The sequence below is a fragment of the Xyrauchen texanus genome, chromosome 17 (assembly GCF_025860055.1).
Source record: "Xyrauchen texanus isolate HMW12.3.18 chromosome 17, RBS_HiC_50CHRs, whole genome shotgun sequence".
NCBI classification, from domain to species: Eukaryota; Metazoa; Chordata; class Actinopteri; order Cypriniformes; family Catostomidae; genus Xyrauchen; species Xyrauchen texanus.
Window position 1 is genome coordinate 22268076 of NC_068292.1, and position 21249 is coordinate 22289324.

A 21249-nucleotide genomic window follows, 5' to 3' on the forward strand; every position below is an offset into this window, starting at 1 on the left:
TGCTCGAGGGAGGGGCTCCGGCGAGGCAATCGCTTCTACCACTGGTTCCGGCAGCCTTTGAGAGCGGCGCTTTTTACTGCGCGGCTGAATGGAAGGCGGCGCGGCGGCTTCGGTCCTGAGCGCTTCGAGTCGAGCTCGCAGGGTCGACATCGGAAGCTCCTCGCAGAGATCGCATCCGCCTTCAGCGAGGGCGAGCTCTGCATGCCCCAGTCCCAGGCAGAGAGCGCAGATGACATGACGTGGCGCGGCATGAGGCGCAAGTGGAGCGAGGCATCTTTAAAAAGACGCTCGTACTCTTTTGTGAAGTTCATAAGAACTAGCTTGCTTTAAAAAAGGATACGTCGCCGGATGGCGTAGCTCGCAGGACGGCTGAAGGTGGCGAAGACGGCCGGCTTCTTCGAGCGCTGTCCACGCTTGCTTGATGCCCCTCGAACGGCGACGCGGCTTCCAGTTCAGAGATGCGAAGAGCTTCGCTGAAGAGATGAAAATCAGGGTTCCAGCCTACGAACTACGCTTATATGCACTCTAGTCACGCCCATTTTGGCGGGCTTTGTTGCAGTGAGCGCCGGACGCCTCTCATTGGATGCGAGTTCGCCCAAGCTCATCTATAGGCTGCAGCAGTTGCCGCAGAGCAACCTATGAGCTCGCTAGCTAACCCGCTCAAGGTCTGCAGCTGCCGCACTGCGTTGACAATGGATACAAAAATTAAGGATAATTTTTTGGCTTCAATATCTCAGAAAAGATGAATCTTTCCGTAGCGTAAGCTAGCTTACGCAATACGAGAGAACCTCTCGTAAGAGAACAACTTTTTGTTATGTCGAGATCACGAGAAAACAACTTTTGTTATGTCGAGATCACGAGAAAATTAAGTCATGATCACGAGAAAACAACCTTAGTTATGTCGAGATCACGAGAAAACGAGACAGAAAAATAATAATAACGCATGGCCTCTTTGAGCTTCCGTACAAATGCATTCATGGACAGACTACACAATTTAACACACTTTTTAACAAATAGCTTGACTCTCTTAAAGAAACATGCAGGTTCAATACAAGTTAATCTCAATCGATATAATGTTGATTACTACAAAAATGAAATCAACATTATAAAAAAAGCTCTTTTTCTTAAAAAATGCAGAAATCAGGATTACGTGAGGCACTTACAATGGAAGTGAATGGAGACAATTGTTTGTTCAAACTTGTGTATTTTTTATTTTTTAGCTTTGAAGTTGTTTAAATCGTTATCTACTAGTTTATGGTGTTAAATTGGCTATAACTTCACACAGACAAGGCTAAGCGATTTTATCACACTTAAATTATGTTGACACTCATATTGTTTTATGTCTTGTGGTTATACAAACAGTGAGTATTTGAATGTTTATGGATTGGCCCCCATTCACTTCTATTGTAAACGCTTCATTGTACTTTGAAACATTTGCTCTTCAGAATCAGCGCATATGATTCATTATAGTTATGTTAGTAGCTAATAGTGGTGGTATGGCATGAAAATATATGGTACAAGTCCATTATTGTGCTGTTTCAAATTCTAAAGGCAGGAGTAGTTTGCCTTTCTCCTTTTGTACACGAATAGAAGTGTTTTGATCCCATGTCCACAGCAGAGAGCAGTCTATCGCTTACTCACCTCGGTCTGTGTCTAAAAGCCTAGTGAGCTGCTAACCTAGGCAGCATTTTAAGAAATCTTAGACGCTTTTTAAACGTTTTTCGATTTAGGCACCTCACTAGTTTTAACACGACGCCAATGTTTTGAATGGGCGTGGCCGAGTCTACGTGATTACGATAGACGAGCTCTTCCTGCCATTGACACGGCCGAGAGAGAGGCAATCCAATCCACACACTGACTTCAATTTTTACAAACCATAAGCAATCGGTAAGAACATTTGAGTTTTATGCAAATATTGCGAAGTATATGAACTTGTGATTCTCAACACCGAAGTCAACTGAATCATGTCTTAGCTGCGGCTAATGAATAGCCGCGGGTATCATGCTCGTATGCTAAATGCATTAGTTTGTTCTTCTAAACAAGTGCAAGTTGTTAAAGTTTTATATTATATAGTCACATATGTTAAGGCTTTGTTATGAGCTGAAAAAGTTTATTTATTTAGCTGATTTATCGTCGAAATTTATGCTTCAGTTAGTCCAAGTGCTCCTTAGGGCACGAGATTGTTTATTTGAATTAGTTACTGCGTATATTATTAATTTCTAGATGCAGATCTTTATATGTGTATGTGAAGAACTGTATGGTAATGTTTAATTTGTTTTCTGTACAGTGGTTTAACAGTCGGATGTTTTTTGAAGGAACTCTCAGTTTTAATGACTTATTTGGGCAGTAAACTAACCTATTGCGTAGCATTGCTATGCAGATCTCCTAGAGGACCTAGACTGTATTGTGCTGTTTTACTTCATCTTTATGATTATAAAAAACACCTGGTGTTTTGTGCCTTATATTACAGTTCTTTATCCAGATTGAAAAGGCCAGGCTCACTCAAATCAGAATAACTAACTCATTAGTTCACTGAACTCATAAGATTAAGCAGTGCTGTCTGTCTTTACTCAGATGCCATATGCTAAATATGCTCAACCTGTGTTGATCTAGTGACTGATGACATTTAAATACTGCTGCTTTCCCCAGATCTAAGACAAGATGTTCTACACCTGTGGTCCCAATGAGGCGATGGTGGTCTCAGGTATGCAGCAGCTGCTCTGCTTCATTACATAGTTATGACATGCATAAATAAACTTATTATAGGTAATGATTATCACTGAAGATGAAAAAATAATGATAAAATAAGAATATGATAAGAATAGAAAATGATCCCTTTACAGATCATTTGATTTTGACCATTTAAACCCTCTACAGTCACTGTAGTAATGGAGCTTTTTATTGAACCACATGGCTTGTATGATTTTGGATTGACACCCATCAGACCAGTAGCAAGAAACAAGTGATCAGTAATGATTGTACAGATCATGTGTATTCGGCAGTCTTTCTCTCTTAAGCGATACCCCTGCTTATTTGTTTAGTTGCTGCTTTTAACTATGCAGCAGTATTAAAATGCAGAACAGGTTTGATGTATTCATGTGACTCCCATTCACAGGTCAAAGCAGTCAGACACAAGTTCACTGTAATGGCTGTGATGTTTTATGCTCATAAATGTTAGTGGTTACACGTTAAGATCACTTAAATGCTCAGGGTAAAACCCCCACAGGCTAAAGGTTTTACTACAAGGTTAAAGTAGACAAATCAATGTAGAGGAGGAGAAAAGAAAGTCACAAGGTCCATGATGTCTTTGCCACATTGCGGTGTGGGTTGTACTCCGTAAACAGTTTACATAGGCTGTTGGAGACATGCAATGGCAGGAAGTGTGGTTATGTGTGTTTTTGCATCTGTTGAAAATCAAACCTTTTGGGATTTATGTTGTTTTTTAACATGAGACCTGTTGCATCACTTTTTTGAGTTGTGTTCAAAACATTAGATGTTTAGGATGTGATGTTATGATGACAAATGTGTACAGAGGTTGCTTTTTAATTGATTTGTGATCCAGTATTGTTTTAATATGTAATTTAAAATGTTAGAAATGGAGTATGTTAAAAATATTCAAGAAAATGCAATTTATTTGAATACAATGATTTACATAAAGTAATTTTTTTGTGTTAAAATCAACACTATTATAAGTACCATAATGCTTTGCTTAGTTAGCAGACTTTAGTTTTTTTTAATTTGTTGTTGATTATTGTCAAATGAGTCAGTCAGCACAGTGGTTCCTATATAAATTGTAATGTGCAAGAAGAGTAAAGAGCTTTCAAATCATGCCCTTTTGTCTGAATCAATCTTGGAAGATAGATGAACTCATAATAGGTGCTTTTTTAAGACCGCATTGCCAATTTAATCTCTTAACGTGTCTCTTTCAGGTTGTGGTCGATCTCCTCCACTATTGATTGCAGGAGGAAGAGCGTTTGTTCTTCCCTGCATTCAGCAAATCCAGCGGTATGTATCGAATTACAACGGAAGATGGATTTTTAGAACGTGTTCGTGCTAGAACATGCATGCAAAGGGAACATTTTGTTTACCCAGGTGCAGAAATGTGGCTTTTTAGTGTAATTCTGTAATTGACTGGGAGTCACAGGCTGCTTGAATGATGAGAATAGGAACAGAGATGGCTCTGTCTGGCTGTAGAGACTCCGGTTTTGTTTACATTCCTCTCCTTAAATGCATGGTAAAGATGAATGAATCATGCTGTCCTCGAAGAATACCTTAGTTCCATTTGAAGATTGTTGTAGAGGCACAGATTAATTTACATGTGATTGACAAAATCTGTCTGTACTGCACTACACTCACACATCTGTGAGGTCAAGACCTGTTCATTAAAATGCTACACACATCAGGTTCTGGACATGTGTAGCGAGTGTTAGTTATGTGTATTTGGTTAATAATGCTCTTAGATACTGAAACAAGTGTAACACAATGAAGCCTTTAGCAATAAATACTATTTTTTTTAGTTGTGTCATGTTAGGTAGCTCCACCCACATTGAAATCTCATTGGTCCATGATCTCATCCCATTATATATACAGCTGTATGTTAAGTGATGTGTGTGTGATTTTTTTTTTTCAATGTTAAATAGGGCTGCACAATCAGTCGAAAAATTAATCGCGATTACAATAGCGTTTAATTTAAGTCTGCTTCTGTTGCCTCAATGGTTTCTATTCACAACATGTTTTAGTAGCGATTGTGTATTCTATCCAATCATTAACATGTGCGTTGAGCAATAAAATAGCAATAGCCAATCAGAGCCACTTAAATTAGTCCTCCGTCATATCAGTAAAGGCAACTGATCCTAATGTGCAAGTTTTAAACTCTGAATGCCCAGAGGCTTGCTTTATGTTCTAGCTCTGTTCACGGTGGCACACGAAAAGCACTTTTTAATTATATTGGATTCATTGCATATTGCACCGCTTGCTTTGAACGTAGAGTTAAATAAACTGCAAATGAGCAACACGACAAAACTAAAACGATCCCGTTCTAATCAAGGCACAGACACGGTGTAAATAATTGATTTATTATGCTGATTAGACAGCTTTGTTTTTAATGAGAGCATTCGCGAGAGTGCAGAACATTGTGCGGAGCGCCACTGAGCTCTCGACGAAATGCAGGTCTCAAGCTTCGTTCACACTTCCAGCGACACGCAACGACAAAACTACCTAATCTCATTTATTTTCAATGACAGCTGGCGACTTCCAGCAACACGAGCGATTGTGACCGTTGGCGACTGGAAGTGGGCTTGTCCAGTGATTCAACAAAGTTGAGAAATGTTTAAATTTATGCAAATGAAGAGCGACTTTCGGAAGTGACAGCCAATACGAGAGTAGATGGTAGAGCTCACATGATCCTAATATTTTAATAATAATATTAATTGTAAAGAAACAGTGCTGTTTAGACTCTCCATACACACCACTAGAAGTGTTACATCTTTAGTTGAAATCAATCTACAAATGGTTTATAGTTGACTGTCCTATTAGGCTGGGATGAGAGAGAGAACATTAAAAAACATTTAACAACAAAAAATAAAATCATACATTAATATGATATTTTCTCCTATCCTAACTTAATATCCAAACACACACACACACACCCACATGCTATTTTTACACATTCTTTTCTTTCAGGATATCTCTCAATACCCTGACACTGAATGTGAAGAGTGACAAGGTGTACACTAGACATGGAGTCCCTGTTTCTGTGACAGGCATTGCCCAGGTTAGAGATGCTGACACACTCATTCTTTACAGTCACCTGTTGCACATAGATCAGTTTAGAGTCTATGGACTGCTGCCTATGTGTTCTCACTGCAGGTGAAGATCCAGGGGCAGAATAAAGAAATGCTGGCCACAGCCTGTCAGATGTTCATGGGAAAGTCTGAGACAGAGATCGCTGAGATTGCTTTGGAGACACTCGAGGGACACCAGAGAGCCATTATTGCTCACCTGACTGTGGAGGTAATGAGAAATAGTTAGACTTGTAAAGAGCTATTTATTTTCTATAAACCACACATACATTATACACAAACACAGGAATAAAGTTCTTTATAAGATTTCAAAAGAGGACGGGGGTGTTTTAGTGCTGAAAATGAGCAAGCAACCATTACTGACTGAGACGCAGGCTTGGGGAGTAATGGATTAATTGTAAATGCATTCGGTAATCAGGATACAAAATTAGGTAACCATTACAGTTATCGTAATCAAATTACAGTTACATTTTCAAATAATTGGGATTAATGTCAGGATTACAAGTTTGAATTTGTAACAAAATAAATTGTGAATTTTCTTGACATGATACAGACAGATTGTTTAGCGTGAGAGATGGTTTAGATGTGTGTTCTCTTCGGGTTCTCTCATGACTCACTTGAGAAAGGAAGCGCCTCCTACTGTCACATACGTAAATAACACCTGTCTCACATCAGCACTCTGCTCTTGAGGCAAACAGCTGCTTCATCGTGATGGCCACAGAAGAACATTATTTTCTTGGAAATGTTGACATTATTCGCTCTTTAAAAGAGAAAAGAAAAACAACAAGGCATCAGTGATATGTATATATCACTCTCTCATACTGTATAATGACAGCGTGCCCTTCCCAGCCGCTCCAGCACCGGACACAATGGGACACAACAGGGGGAAATTATCGGTGTTGATTTTTGCTGATAACCGATAGTTCCAGAAATCGTTATCGGTGCAGATTAATCTGCAAAACCGATATATTGGTAAACCTCTAGTTTTAAGTTGTTAGGAAGGAAAGTTCAATGAATAATTTATCTGATTTTGATAAATTATTGTTGAGAACAGTTGTTCTGGATGAGGGAGACATTCTGGCAAATGTAACATGTTCAATACTTATAGTAATTAGGAAGAAGTAATTGAAAAGACACTAAATTTTAAATCTGTTTTGTTCTATTCTTTAAAACTAGATTTTGTTTTCTTTTTGGAATCAAAACTTTTTATAGAAAGAAAAATTTATATAGAAATCAGACATAAACTGTTAGCTGGTGATGTTTGACTTTGGATCATGAGTAAAAGGAGGAAAGACACTCCAGCATCTAATTATGCCAATAATAACGATGATGATGATGATGTGTGATCAGTCTGAAGTCAATGAATAGTGCAAATTACTATTGCCTACACACACTAACTGCAGTACAAGGTAGAATTCAACTTTGCAGTGTTTTTGAATCTGAGGTATATCCTGTCTGATTTAGTTTAATGTTAACCGAGACATAATTCAGTGCATCTGTTCTGATAATATTTGCTTTATGAGAATTTTACTTTTTCTGTAGCAGACAGAGAACTCACCTGATTTCTTTAAAAATACTGAGATGCTCATTTTCTTTACAGCTACAACAGTACTTATAATATTACTCAAACATGTTCTGTTTGCTTTCAAGGCATAGTATACATTTTAGAGAGCTTATTGATTTTATCTTTACTTTATTTACATATGTGACATTGTGGTAATCCAAAAGTAATGAAAAGTAATCTGATTACGGTACTTTAATATTTCTGTATTTGGATTAATTTACAGATTATATTGCTTGTTAAGTAGTCTGTAATCTGTAACAGATTACATAAAAAACTAAAAAACTGTCCAACTAACTGCACTATATCTGTTTTCTGATTACGGTTGTTAATTATTTATTGTATCATCTCTCTGTCTTTCTGTAGGAGATCTATCAAGATCGTAAAAAGTTTTCAGAGCAAGTATTTAAGGTAGCGTCCTCTGACCTGGTCAATATGGGCATTGGTGTTGTCAGCTATACACTCAAAGATGTTCATGACGATCAGGTGACTGATCTCTTACGCACACACTCACATATACTGTGTACACACACACACTACCATACATAGGGGCTCAGATGTCCACATTGAAAATATGGGAAACAGAAACGTATTTAAACCTGGAAATAAAAGTTTAGGATTTTGAAAAATGTAAAACAAAGAAAAATAAATTGAATAAGAAATATGTAAGATTCTTAATTATTCTATGTCACTAATCAAATTAGCAAATTTGTGACATTGACCATGTTAACTCCTACCCAATAATAAGAAATTAATGTAGATTTTTCAGTTGAACTTTTCACTCAAACTACTAATCATATCATTTGTAATTATTAAAATGTATGAAACTACAAAAATGCAATATACAGTTGAAGACAGAAGTTTACATACTCTTTAGCAAAATACATTTAAATTAAAAACATTTAAAATTAAAGTGTTTCACAATTCCTGACATTTTATCATAGAAAACATTCCCTGTCAGTTAGGATTACTACTTTATTTTAAGAATGTGAAATGTCAGAATAATAGTAGAGATTTCTATATTTCAGCTTTTATTTCTTTCATCACATATCCAGTGGGTCAGAAGTTTACATACACTTTGTTAGTATTTGGTAGCATTGCCTTTAAATTTTTTTAACTTGGGTCAAATGTTTTGGTTAGCCTTCCACAAGCTTCTCACAATAAGTTGCTGGAATTTTGGTCCATTCCTCCAGACAGAACTTGTGTAATTGAGTCAGGGTTGTAGGCCTCCTTGCTTGCACATTTTGTTTTTCAGTTCTGGCCACACATTTTCTATCGGATTGAGGTCAGGACTTTGTGATGACCACTCCAATACCTTGATTTTGTTGTCCTTAAGCCATTTTGCCACAACTTTGGGGGGATGCTTGGGGTCATTGTCCATGTGGAAGACCCATTTGCGACCAAGCGTTAACTTCCTGGCTGATGTCTTGAGATGTTGCTTCAATATATCCTCATAATTTTCCTTCCTCATGGTACCATCTATTTTGTGAAGTGCACCAGTCCCTCCTGCAGCAAACCAACAACATGCTTCACAGTTGGGATGATGTTGTTCGGTTTTCAAGCCTCAGTCTTTTTATAATAAACATAACAATGGTCAATATGGGCAAAAAGTTTAATTTTTGTTTTATTAGATCAGAGGACATTTCTCCAAAAAGTAAGATCTTTGTCCCATGTGCACTTGCAAACTGTAGCCTGGCTTTTTTATGGTGGTTTTGGAGCAGTGGCAGCTTCCTTGCCGAGCAGCCTTTCAGATTATGTCGAAATAGGACTCACAATCTTCACAAGGTCCTTTGCTGTTGTTCTGGGATTGATTTGCACTTTTTGCACCAAACTACATTAATTTCTAGGAGACAGAATGCATCTCATTTCTGAGTGGTATGATGGTTTTTGGGTCTTGGGTCTTGTCTGAAGTCTTGGCTGATTACTTTTTAATTTCCAATGATGTCAGGCAAAGAGGCATTGAGTTTGAAGGTAGACCTTAAAATACATCCACAGGTACACCTCCAATTCAGTACACCACCTATCAGAAGATAGTTGTCTAAAGGGTTGACATCATTCTCTGGAATTGTTATAGCTGCTTTAAGGCACAGTTAACTTGGTGCATGTAAACTATAAAATATTAAATCTGTTGAGTGGCTAAAAAAATCAGATTTAATTTAACCAAAGTGTATATAAACTTCTGACTTCAGCTGTAGCATTGTCACAAACTGATAACTGACTTTTGAACTCCACTGTGTATTCCTAATAATACAAACAGTATACCATTATAAGAAACTCACGTGGACTCTCTCACAGGATTATCTAACCTCACTGGGTAAAGCTCGTACCGCTCAAGTGCAAAGAGATGCTCGTATCGGTGAAGCTCAGTTCAAGAGAGATGCTGTCATCAAGGTCAGATTTCAAAGATACCTTTACTTCTCCTGCTGTCACTAAACAGTGCTGGAAATACTAAATGTGTGTGTTTGTGTGTAGGAGGCTCATGCCATGCAGGAGAAGGTCTCTGCTCAATATAAAAATGAGATTGAGATGGCTAAAGCACAGAGAGATTATGAGCTGAAGAAAGCTGCATATGACATTGAGGTCAACACTAAGAAGGCGGAGTCAGAAATGGCCTATCAGCTTCAGGTATAACGGATACAATTGAATTATTATATGTTTTCCCCAGTTATTACATAGATGGTTATTTGAAGACCAGCAAATTTTTGGCCACCTCATGCTATTATTTTGCCAGTTAGTTTTTTGAGAATTTCAAGAAATCATCTAAAACAAGTGGAGCATAGCACAAGCTGAAACCATACATTTCTGATCTTTGACCAAACATCATGGTTCTGCACCATGGTTATTACAGTTTAGAAGATTTCACTATCTGCCAACATCTAACTAATGTATCAGAAAATACATATGAACTGAAATTGGTTGTTTTACAATCCCATCTGTTTATTGTCTAATTGGATGGATTTGTTTAACATAATACACAGATCACTATGCACTCAAGTGCATGGCGCAAAAATCATTATCAGCAGTGTACTTTTCGTACACCGTGTGTGCACAGTTTTTCTAGGCACGCAGACAATCCATGTCTGTGCGTGCCATCTGCACATTCAACTGCCATCGAAAAAAGTTACATGCAATTCATACCTATTCTACTTTGACCTTTATCCTGTGTCAACGGCATTAGGTGGCAAAGACAAAGCAGCGTATTGAAGAGGAGAAGATGCAGGTTCAGGTTGTGGAGCGCACACAGCAGATCACATTACAAGAGCAGGAAATCACTCGCAGGGAGAAGGAGCTGGAGGCTAAAATCAGGAAACCAGCTGATGCTGAGCGATACCGTATTGAGAAGATTGCAGAGGCAGAACGGTGAGAGCTCATTTATATGGACACCTGAAAGCCATTTTTTGAGAGAAAGCTGCTTTAGAAACGAAAGCATTGTATGCGTTTGTATGCACTGTGGTAACGGTGTACCCATTACACCAGTATTTAGTACTTTGCAAAAGTCTTAGGCACATAAGATGTTTCACAAAAGCATTTGTATTAACTTGGTTATTTATATCTTCAGCTATAGTTTGTTAATAGGAAATATACATTTTAGACTCTGATTTATTTTGCAAATAGAATCAAAGAACTGGGAGCCATGCAACAGATGTTATTGCCCCCACAAAGCCCCCCACTGAACATCGTGTCAGTCTGAGATTACATGAAGTGACAGAAGCAATTGAGATAGCCTAAAGATAGAAGAAATGTGGTGAATTCTCCAAGAATCTTGGAACATAATTTCTGCCAACAACCAAGAAAAACTGTGTCCAGGTGTTTTAACGGCAAAGGTGTTCACACCTAAACATTTTTTTATGTTTATTGGACTTTGTATGACATTAAATGATAAATGAAAGTTATTTATGGCATTATTTTTGAAGACATCCTCACTATGCAAAATTTTTGCACAGTACTGTATATAGTCAGTAAGCTGATTTTTCCACCACAAATGGGATACGACGTAATTTCCCTGCAACGCTGAAGTAAATAACAACTTGACATCAAAGAAAGTCTTCGCTCCACATTTGCTTTATTTCCAAATGTTCCACAGTTGTTGATGTGCTTGATTCCTTCACTTTCCATCGCGCCTGCAGATTCATTGTGTTGAAATAGTGCGGTTTCCCTCTTACACCATACTCCGGGATTCCCCAAGCACACTTGAGTGCATATATCGATGTGACGGGTAGTAGTCATTATTCTAAATTGACTTCTAGTTGATTGTGTATGTATACGTGTGTGTGAGTTTTATTTTTTTTATTTATTTTATTTTTTTTTCTTTCATTCTGTACTCCCCAGAAATGTTGCATTTTCACCAAATATCCACACATGCACACTCTAAAAAACCATAAGCCCCTTACTCACATACAACTTATGCATTCCCATGGCCACATAAGCTTCATTCTCCCAAAGAAACCATGGTGTTTTAAATCCCTGAAAACGGTGTTCGTCTTTACATGACATTTCAGAATGCCACTTTCTGCAAACATTCTGGAATAAACCATTTTCTTAAGTGCATGTAAACGAGCCCAGAGTTTGGTGTCTTGGTCTCATGTCCCATCCAAATCTCTCATCTAACAGACTTCAGTTGATCATGGAGGCAGAGGCTGAGGCAGAGTCCATCAGAGTGAGTTTATGAATCTCTCCACATATGGAGCATTACTGTTTAAATGAACCACACCCCACAGACACCATTCACATTTAGTTCCTCCTAGACTAACACATTGCTCCTTTCATTCTTTATATCTCTTTCAGATGAGGGGTGAGGCTGAGGCCTTTGCAATGGAGGCAAAGGGTCGTGCTGAGGCTGAGCAGATGTCCAAAAAGGCTGAAGCTTTTAAACAATACAAAGAGGGAGCCATGGTGGACATGCTGCTGGAGAAACTACCACTGGTTAGTCCATCCATCCATCAATCCATCCATCCATCTGATAAATGGATACAAGCAGTGAAACGTTCCAGTGCTGTTATACAAAATATTTTCACTTTTTAAATGCTTCTTGTCCAATCAGGTTAAAATACTGGAACTATCTGTTGTATAATTAATAATAAAATTGGTGATTCAGTGATGAGATGTCTTTGTTCTCCTCTCCTCTAGATGGCAGAAGAGGTCAGCAAGCCACTCTGTGCTGTCCAGAAGGTTACCATGGTGTCCAGTGGAGGATCAGAGGTTGGTGTTGCTAAGCTGACAGGAGAAGTTCTGGAAATAATGACTCGCCTGCCGGCCACAGTGGAGAAACTGACTGGAATCAACATCTCACAGGTGATCACACTCACATTGACATAATTGGCCATTCAATTGGGTCACTTTGTCACTGCCAATCATACAGACTGTATACATATTTATAACACACTTATAGATCATCCAAAAATAAAAAATCTGTCATCATTTACTCACATTCATGGTGTCCCAAACCTGTATGGCTTTCTTCTGTGGAACTCAAAAGGAGATGTTTGGATTGTTAGCCTCAGTCAACATTCACTTTCATTGCATCTTTTTTCCATTCACTGAAAGTGAAATGTGACTTGCTAGCATTCTTCCTAATATCTCCTTTGGTGTCATATGGGTACAATATGAGGTTGAGGAAACAATGACAGAATTTTGTTGTTGGGTGAACTATCACTTATAGGCTCATTCACACCTGTTTTCCACTCTAAACCTGGTGACAATCTCTTTTTGCCCAGGTTTCCTCAACCCGCATGGGCTAATGGAGAAGGAATCAGGCCTAATACACTCTGATGTTGGATCTCAGCTCTTCCTGTCTGTGTGCATATATGCATGCCTGTGTTTGTACTAAATCTGAAACATTGAGGTCAATGTAGTTTTTTATTTTTATTTTTGTAATCCTCCATGTTATAACATTAGATTGTTTTAATATTCTGTTTTGTGAAGTACAGTTTATTACATCATCATATAATATTTGTTTTAAGTTCATTGAAGTAATTTGTATGCTTTACAGCTTCTATCAGTGAATATTCAGGGAAGCAGGGGTATAGATTATCTCACAACAATCTCAGTCTTTCATTTTGGAATAGTTTCTATATTTCTCTTTGTTTAGTTAGGGCCACACATCTGTTGATTCTGGTTCACAAAAACAAAGTGCATTTATGACCAATGCATGTAAATAAGTGCATTACTGAAAGCTTAGTCTGCATGCATGCTGCCTTAAATATCCAGATAAGCCAAAACCGAACACTGTAATGTAACTCGTTATTCTTGCCTTTTTTATCATCTGTGATTCTTTACTGTAGCTGCTTTGAAATCCTCTCTCAGAATATGTTGTGAGAGAATATATAATTTTATATTGGGTGAATACTCTACCTTTTTCTTTTTATATTGGTAAATTGTATGTAATATAGTACGTTTCAGATACTCTTCAGACAGGTCTCTATGTGCTGTGTTCTGTCTGTTCTGTGAAGAGATTTTACAGGAGGCTGAAAAGTGAGAGGTGGTGGGAAGCAAGTGAATAAAAGAAAGCCATTGTTTTTGAAGTTTGATGAACAAACAGAAAAAAGAAGAAGAAAAAGAGGTTTGGTTTCAATGCTGGCCACCAACATATCTCTGTGCCCACAGAAACTCCAGTGATGGCTGATGAAGGTTTAATTTCTCATGTATTTTTTTTTCAATGTGTCTTTCTGCTCTGTAGTTTACTGTAAGGTATCACTGTTACCAAAGGTAAGCCTGTGCATCTTCAGTTTAAAGGGATTGTTCACCCAAAAATGTGAATTCTGTTTACATTACTCACCCACATGTTGTTTCAAACCTATGTAATGCACTTTCTTACTTGAAACACAAAAGGAGATGTTAGTCAGAATGCTAGCCAGTCACATTTCACGTTCATTGTATGGTGAAAAGATCAAATGAAAATGATTGAAGTGAGGTTAACATTCTACCTAACATCTGTTGTGTTCCCCAGATGAAAGAGCCATTTAGAACAACATAAGGGTGAGTAAATGATGACAATTTTAATTTTTAGGTGAATTATCCCTTTAAGCCTTTATTCCTCACCAAGTGCCTGAAAACTACTGTTTACATCCTCACTGAATCAAACTTTCATCTGTCTGCTAAGTTCTCTCGATCTGTCTGGTGTTTCACAAGACTGGTGTGTCATCTGATACTTCCTGTGGCCTCATTTACTCATTTGCAGAATATGCAGTCGATATGCCATTAGTTTTTTTTTTGTCACTGGGTTAATTTGGTCTAATTGTTCTGTTTTGTATATGTCAAAGTAACCCTGCATTTGCCTTAGTGTATGCTCAATGGTGATGTTTTCACTTTTAAACTGATGATTAATCTATATATCCAGGCTGACATTCATACACGATTATACAATTATGTATTAATATAACAATAAACCATTTGTGTGCACTGTTATTCACAGTTTGTCCATCTATGACTGTAATTATGTGTATGTGTGTTTAGGAAGTATCAATATACATGTTACAGTGTTAGGTTCTCTTCCCTCGTCTAATTACTAGTGTGTTGTGTGTTTGGAACATACTATATTGATCTTGAATGCACTAAAATTGCCATATTTGAACCGATCAAGAAAAGTCTATTCTGATTTATTCTGGATAGTGTGTTGTCTGTCTAAAGCAAGGAACAGTCTCCTTTTGTATGTCAGTTTGTGTGTGTGTGTGTTTTTAAATTAATTAATATAGAGCATAATGATCTCTGCCTTATTTTGTGTTTCAGTTTCTCCATTATCCACACAGACTGAGATAAGACCAGATAGTTCTGTGACTCTCCTGTCAGTTGTTTTTATATGTTTTGTGTGAAGTCAGCTGTTGTGGATGAATCAGACTGGTGTTGACCTGCAGACAGACTCCAATTATCATCAAGTCACTGTGTCAGCACTCTGACTATAACACTTCAGTTTGGTTAAGAAACAATAATGTTTACCAATTTTAGAACAATCTGTTACACATGCATGTCTGTAAGGACTGTTAATGTGATTCAGTCAGGACAAACAGAGGGTGTAAGAGCTGCACTCCACTGTTTCACTCTCACAGAAATTAACTTAAAGGAATATTCTGGGTTCAACACAAGTTAAGTTCAACTGACAGTATTTGTGGGATAATATTATTACCCCAAAAATATTAACAAATAAATAAGCAAAAATGTGTGTTCCAGTGAGGAACTTACAATGGAAGCTTAGGCGGAAATCGGGGGGTGTCAGGACCCCTGTTGTCCCCCCCTAAAATATCATTAAAATATGTGTATTGTAAATAATATAATGTGGCTGCCCCCTGCTGGAGCAGCTGCCCCCACGACCCGACTTCGGATAAGCGGTTGAAGATGGATGGATGGATGTAAATAATATAATGATATATTCTTAAAATAATTGTTTAAGAAATAAAATAATACAAATGCAAACGGGTCAACAACAAAAAACCCCTTGGTGTCCCCTTCATAAATTGCTCTTGAGAATTGTTATGTTTATTGTCCCCCCCAACATTTTGATGAAATTTTCGCCCCTGAATGGAAGTGAATGGGGCTGATTTTTTTTATATTAAAATACTCACCTTTTCAATATAGCCACAAGACAAACAATATGACTGTTAACATGGTTTCAGTGTGATAAAAACACATAATGAGCTCCCGTGCAAGATATCAGTGTTGGAATAAGTGTATAGGTAAGTCTGTAATAAAAGCATTAAAATTTGTTGTTTTTCAAAAAAGGGAGACAGGAAGGACAGCTGATCGTCCTTGCAGTGGCAGACCACGTGTAACAACACCTGCACAGGATCGGTTCATCCGAATATCACACCTGAGGGACAGGTACAGGATGGCAACAACTGCCCGAGTTACACCAGAAATGCATAATCCAATCAGTGCTCAGACTGTCCGCAATAGGCTGAGAGAGGATGGACTGAGGGCTTATAGGCCTGTTGCTGACATCACCGACAACAACGTCGCCTATGGGCACAAACCCACCTTCGCTGGACCAGACAGGACTGGCAAAAAGTGCTCTTCACTGAGCGTCCATCATTGTCTGGGCCGGTGTGTCACAGCATCATCGGACTGAGCTTGTTGTCATTGCAGGCAATCTCAATGCTGTTACAGGGAAGACATCCTCCTCCCTCATGTGGTATCCTTCCTGCAGGCTCATCCTGACATCACCCTCCAGCATGACAATGCCACCAGCCATACTGCTTATTTTGTGCATGATATCCTGGAAGATAGGAATGTCAGTGTTCTGCCATGGCCAGTGAAGAGCCCGGATCTCAATCCCATTGATCACATTTGGGACCTGTTGGATCGGAGGATGTCACTTGCAAGTGCCTTGGTGGAAGACTAGGGTAACATCTCACAGCAAGAACAGGCAAATCTGGTGCAGTCCATGAGGATGAGATGCGCTACAGTACTTAATGCAGCTGGTGGCCACACCAGATACAGACTGTTACTTTTGACACCCCCACCCCCACCCCCCAGGACACATTGTTCCAATTCTGTTTGTCACATGACTGTGAAACTTGTCCAGTTTGTCTTCGTTGTTGAATCTTTGTTCATACAAATATTTTACACATTTTAAGAAGACATGGAAACAAGGAACACCCGGGACTAATAATGGACCAATGAAAAAAAGACAATAACAAGAACTAAAAAACCCATAATCAAAACACAAGACAAGCAGGGAACAATAAACATACATGGCGACACCTAGTGGTCACCAGAGTAATCGTGACAGATCCCCCCATCTAAAGGAGCAGCTCCTAAAGCTCCTTAACACAAACATACAAAAATGAATGGGAGTAGCAGCAGGCAGAACCAAAGGAGTCTCAGGTAATGGAGTCTCAGGAGGCAGAGGCTCAGGGGGCAGAGCCACAGGAGGAAAAGCCACAGGAGGCTCAGGAGTTGGAGCTACATTAGGGAAGGGCTTAGATTTTATGGCAGCTGTGGAACCAGAGGGGTCAGAGGTCAGAGCAGCTGGGGACTCGGCGAGCAAGGCACGAAAGGACTCAGGGAGCAAGGCAGCAGGGAACAAGGCAGCAGTTAAGTCAGAGGGCTCAGGCCAGGGAAGCTGAGGATTTGAGGGGCGGAGCCATGGAAGACTCCAGTATCGTCAATAGACACAGTGAATTGGACTGGCTCATCAACAGCCTCCGTGGCTTTGGGCACCGGCGGTGACAGGGGAACGGCCTCCTTGGCCGTGGGCACAGGCGGTGACAGTGGAATGGCCTCCGTGACCGTGGGCACTGGCGGTGACAGGGGAACGGCCTCCGTGGCCATGGGCACTGGTAGTGATGGGAGCAGGAGCCCTTCTCCTCCTCCTTTTCCAGACAGCTGGGAGCACTGCTATGGTATTGGTCTCCATGGCTGAGGACGCTGGCACTTGGACAGCCGAGACTTCAGGCGCTGGCTCTCATACGGTCGAGGCTTCATGCGCTGGGACGGTCGAGGCTTCAGGTGCTAGCTCTGGGATGGACTAGGCTTTAGGGACTGGCTCGCTGACCTTGGCAGACGTTGGCACTGGCTCGTGGACCGTGGCATGCGTGGGCACTGACAGCACCATGGGATTACTGTCATAACCACAGTGTAAGGAAAGAATGTGAGCCTCAAGGCAGACAGAATTTCACAGGTTTGTTGATTCCAAAACGATAACGGTCTTTTAACGCAATATCTCCCCAATTGAAAAATCTGGGCGAGACTGCATAAATGCTCAATATACAGCTCAATGGTATCGTCAACTTGTTTGAGAGACAGTAATAGTAAAGCCGCTGGATGCATAGTGTGGTTTGTTGTTCTGTAACATTTGCTGAAGGAAGTCGAGAGAAAAAGGATCTAAATGCAGGCTTATTTAATAAAAACTCCGAAAAATAAACACAGGAAACTAAAACATGAAAACCGAACAAACCATTGCATCCATGAAGGGTAACAACTGACATAGAACAGGAAAACCAAGGGATTAAATACATAAGGGGCAAACAAGTGAGGAAACAAAAACCAATGAAACAAAGACAATGACAAGAACTACAAAACCCATAATCAAATCACAAGACAGGCAGGGAACAATAAACAATGACCCCTAGTGGTCACCAGGTTAATCGTGACAAAGACATACTCAACAGATCACTGCCAAATTAACGTTTTCCTGAAAAGAAGCCACAATCCCAGTATAAAAGATATAATCTTATAATAGAAATGAAGGAAAGTTTTATATGAACTACTGATAGTGAAGCCAAATACATTAACACAATCAACTCTGCAGAAATAACTAACCTCAACAAAAGATTCCTTGAATTCCAATTCCAGCCCACCTTGTGAACAAGGCAGTAAAACTAATTAAATATTCTGCAGATCTGCTACCAAAGCAAAAACCAAGACACAATAAACAAAACTAGTTTGATGATGAATGTAATTGTATTAGAAAACAACTTGGACACCTTTCCTACCTTAAACACAATCAACCTCACAATTCTGAATTAAGGGAGAAATACAATGAAACACTTAATACATATAAAATAACACTTAGCTACAAAAAGCAACTATATTACAATCAAACTTTAAGTGACACTGAAGATTCCATTCATACAAATGTCTTCTGTAAGAAATTGAATAATTTTAATACAACCAAAAATCAGGACATATATCAAATGAAAATACCTGGAAAGATCATTTTGAAACACTTTACAAAGAGCTCCCATCAACTAGTCTATCACCCCAACAATTACTGACCATGAGCAAGCTTGAAACAACTTCATCAGCCCTCAAAGACAGTCAGAACCCTCCAGATTACATACACTAAAAAAAAATCTCAAAGCATGTGGACCTGACTTGCTCAAAAACAGCTCACCCGACTCACAAATCATTTTACTTAAGTTATTCAACGTTATTTTACAAACTGGCCACTTTCCTTAAATCTGGAATAAGGGACTAATATCCTCCATCTGATAAATCTGACCCCAACAATTACGGGGGCATCTGTGTCAGCAATAATCTGGGGAAGGTCTTCTGCTGTATTAAACGTCTGAATACAGGCCTTCCTTATAGAGCCCAATGTCCTGTGTAAACACCAGATTGGCTTTCTAACAAATTTCCACACAACAGATTACATTTATACGCTACACTCTCTGATTGATAACCATGTTCACCAAACACAGAAACCTAAAAGTTTTGCATGTTTTGTTGATTTGAAAAAGGTATTCGTCTCTATGTTTTTTTTATTAAAAGAAAATGAAAATATTTTGAATGTATATTAGTTGGCTTAAATTATGTGATCACAATAAAGCAAAACAAAACACTAGCTATGCTATGCTAAGAGAGGGGGATACATTAAATGGTCATCGAAATCCTAGAATCACCCGTCCTGTAAACAGAACATTCATTAACATCAAACCTTATTGGTTTTTGATTGAAACTAAGAATTAATCGCACACTTTAAGAACTACGCTCATGTAGTGGTGTACATTGGACAGGTTTTTTTGACATTTTAGCTGTGGCTCATATTGTCGAGACTGGATTCAATTCTGATTTATCATAATTATAACTTGTTGAATGCTTATGTTTAATCTAATATCTGTTTGGTGAAATAACCATAATATATACATAAGTCATAATAATTTCCCTCATTTTTTATTATTAACCATTTTTTATTGATTCCATTCAACAAATTAAATAAACACAACAGAAAATGCGGAATCAAATTCTATAAAATTAAACACTTACCACCGAACACCCCCCCCCACCCCGAAAGCCTTCCAAAAAGGTACATTTCCTATCAAATAACCCCAGATTGCCAAGCCTTCCATACAACCCTTCTTCAAAGGCCGCAACCCTCCCCATCTCCGAGCACCACTCATGAAATGAGGGTGCTCCAGCCGACCTCCCACTCCTTTAAATAACCTGTCTGGAAATCATAATGCTCGTTAGGACCCAACTCTTTATGTGCCTATTCTCAACGTTGATGACCACCCCATCGCCCAAAATACAGAGTCTGGGGCAAAATGAAAGCCGACTGCCCAATACATCACATACAATACTCTGAACATTCAACCAGAACTCCTGGATCTTAACACCCCCCCAAAAGATATGGGTTGTGTCTCCATCATCTGTCCGACAACATCAGCAAGTGGGTGTGTCTTCATGACCAAGCCTATACAATCTAGAGGGGTCCAATAAAATCTAAGTAAAATCTTGAATTGCATAAGGTCCACCCTTGCATCTCTAGATGCAGATATGATGTTTTTTTAGTCCTACCCCACACTCCTTCCTCCAATACCAAATTTAAATCTTTCTCCCTTAATCTCTTGAGGGAAGTTGAAGCTCTGTCTCCCAGGCTCTGAATTAGCAAGGAGTACTACACTGATGCCTCATGACCTTTTCCAAAAGCAGTAATCACCTCTCCCAGAGCATCTGCCGTTTTAGGGGGGTTGTATGCTACTCCCCAATATAGTACAGAGCAGGTGGTGCAGCTATAAATACCTATAAAACTGAGATCTGTGGATCCCAAAATGTTGAACCAAATTTTCAAAGGATCTCAACACTCCACTCTCATATAGGTCACTGAGTGTATTAACACCCCTAACAATCCACTCTGACCAGCAGAAATGGGACTTATTAATACATAACATGGTTGTTAACCCATAAGTTCGAGGCAACATTTAAATAAATGTCCGAATTAAGTACTCTGGACACTTTTGTCCATACCGAGTGTAAATGAGAGATAACGGGGTGTAACTTAACTTCTTTGATTAGTTTGATAGAAATGCTTTGCAATGGTTAAATAGGGGCAATAACATCTTTTCAATACAAAACCAGGGAGGGGCTTGCTCAGGTGGAAGCGACCACTGAGCCTGATGTCTGAGACCGAACGCATAATTATAAAACAAAATCTTGGGTAGGCCTTGCCCACAT

The 21249-nt window shown here is 39.0% G+C and overlaps 1 protein-coding gene across 1 annotated transcript; it reads left to right on the forward strand.

Moving 5' to 3' along the window:
• The first annotated feature begins 1775 nt into the window (after positions 1–1775).
• LOC127658148 (flotillin-1-like) lies at positions 1776–14766 on the forward strand. The gene is made up of 13 exons (XM_052147269.1): positions 1776–1887; positions 2650–2704; positions 3930–4005; positions 5683–5773; positions 5869–6012; positions 7729–7848; positions 9658–9753; positions 9835–9987; positions 10541–10722; positions 11974–12019; positions 12148–12285; positions 12490–12654; positions 13077–14766. Exons 2-13 carry the CDS (start codon positions 2662–2664, stop codon positions 13098–13100), a joined length of 1278 nt encoding a protein of 425 aa, XP_052003229.1. The 5' UTR covers positions 1776–1887; positions 2650–2661; the 3' UTR covers positions 13101–14766.
• Positions 14767–21249: the final 6483 nt, after the last annotated feature.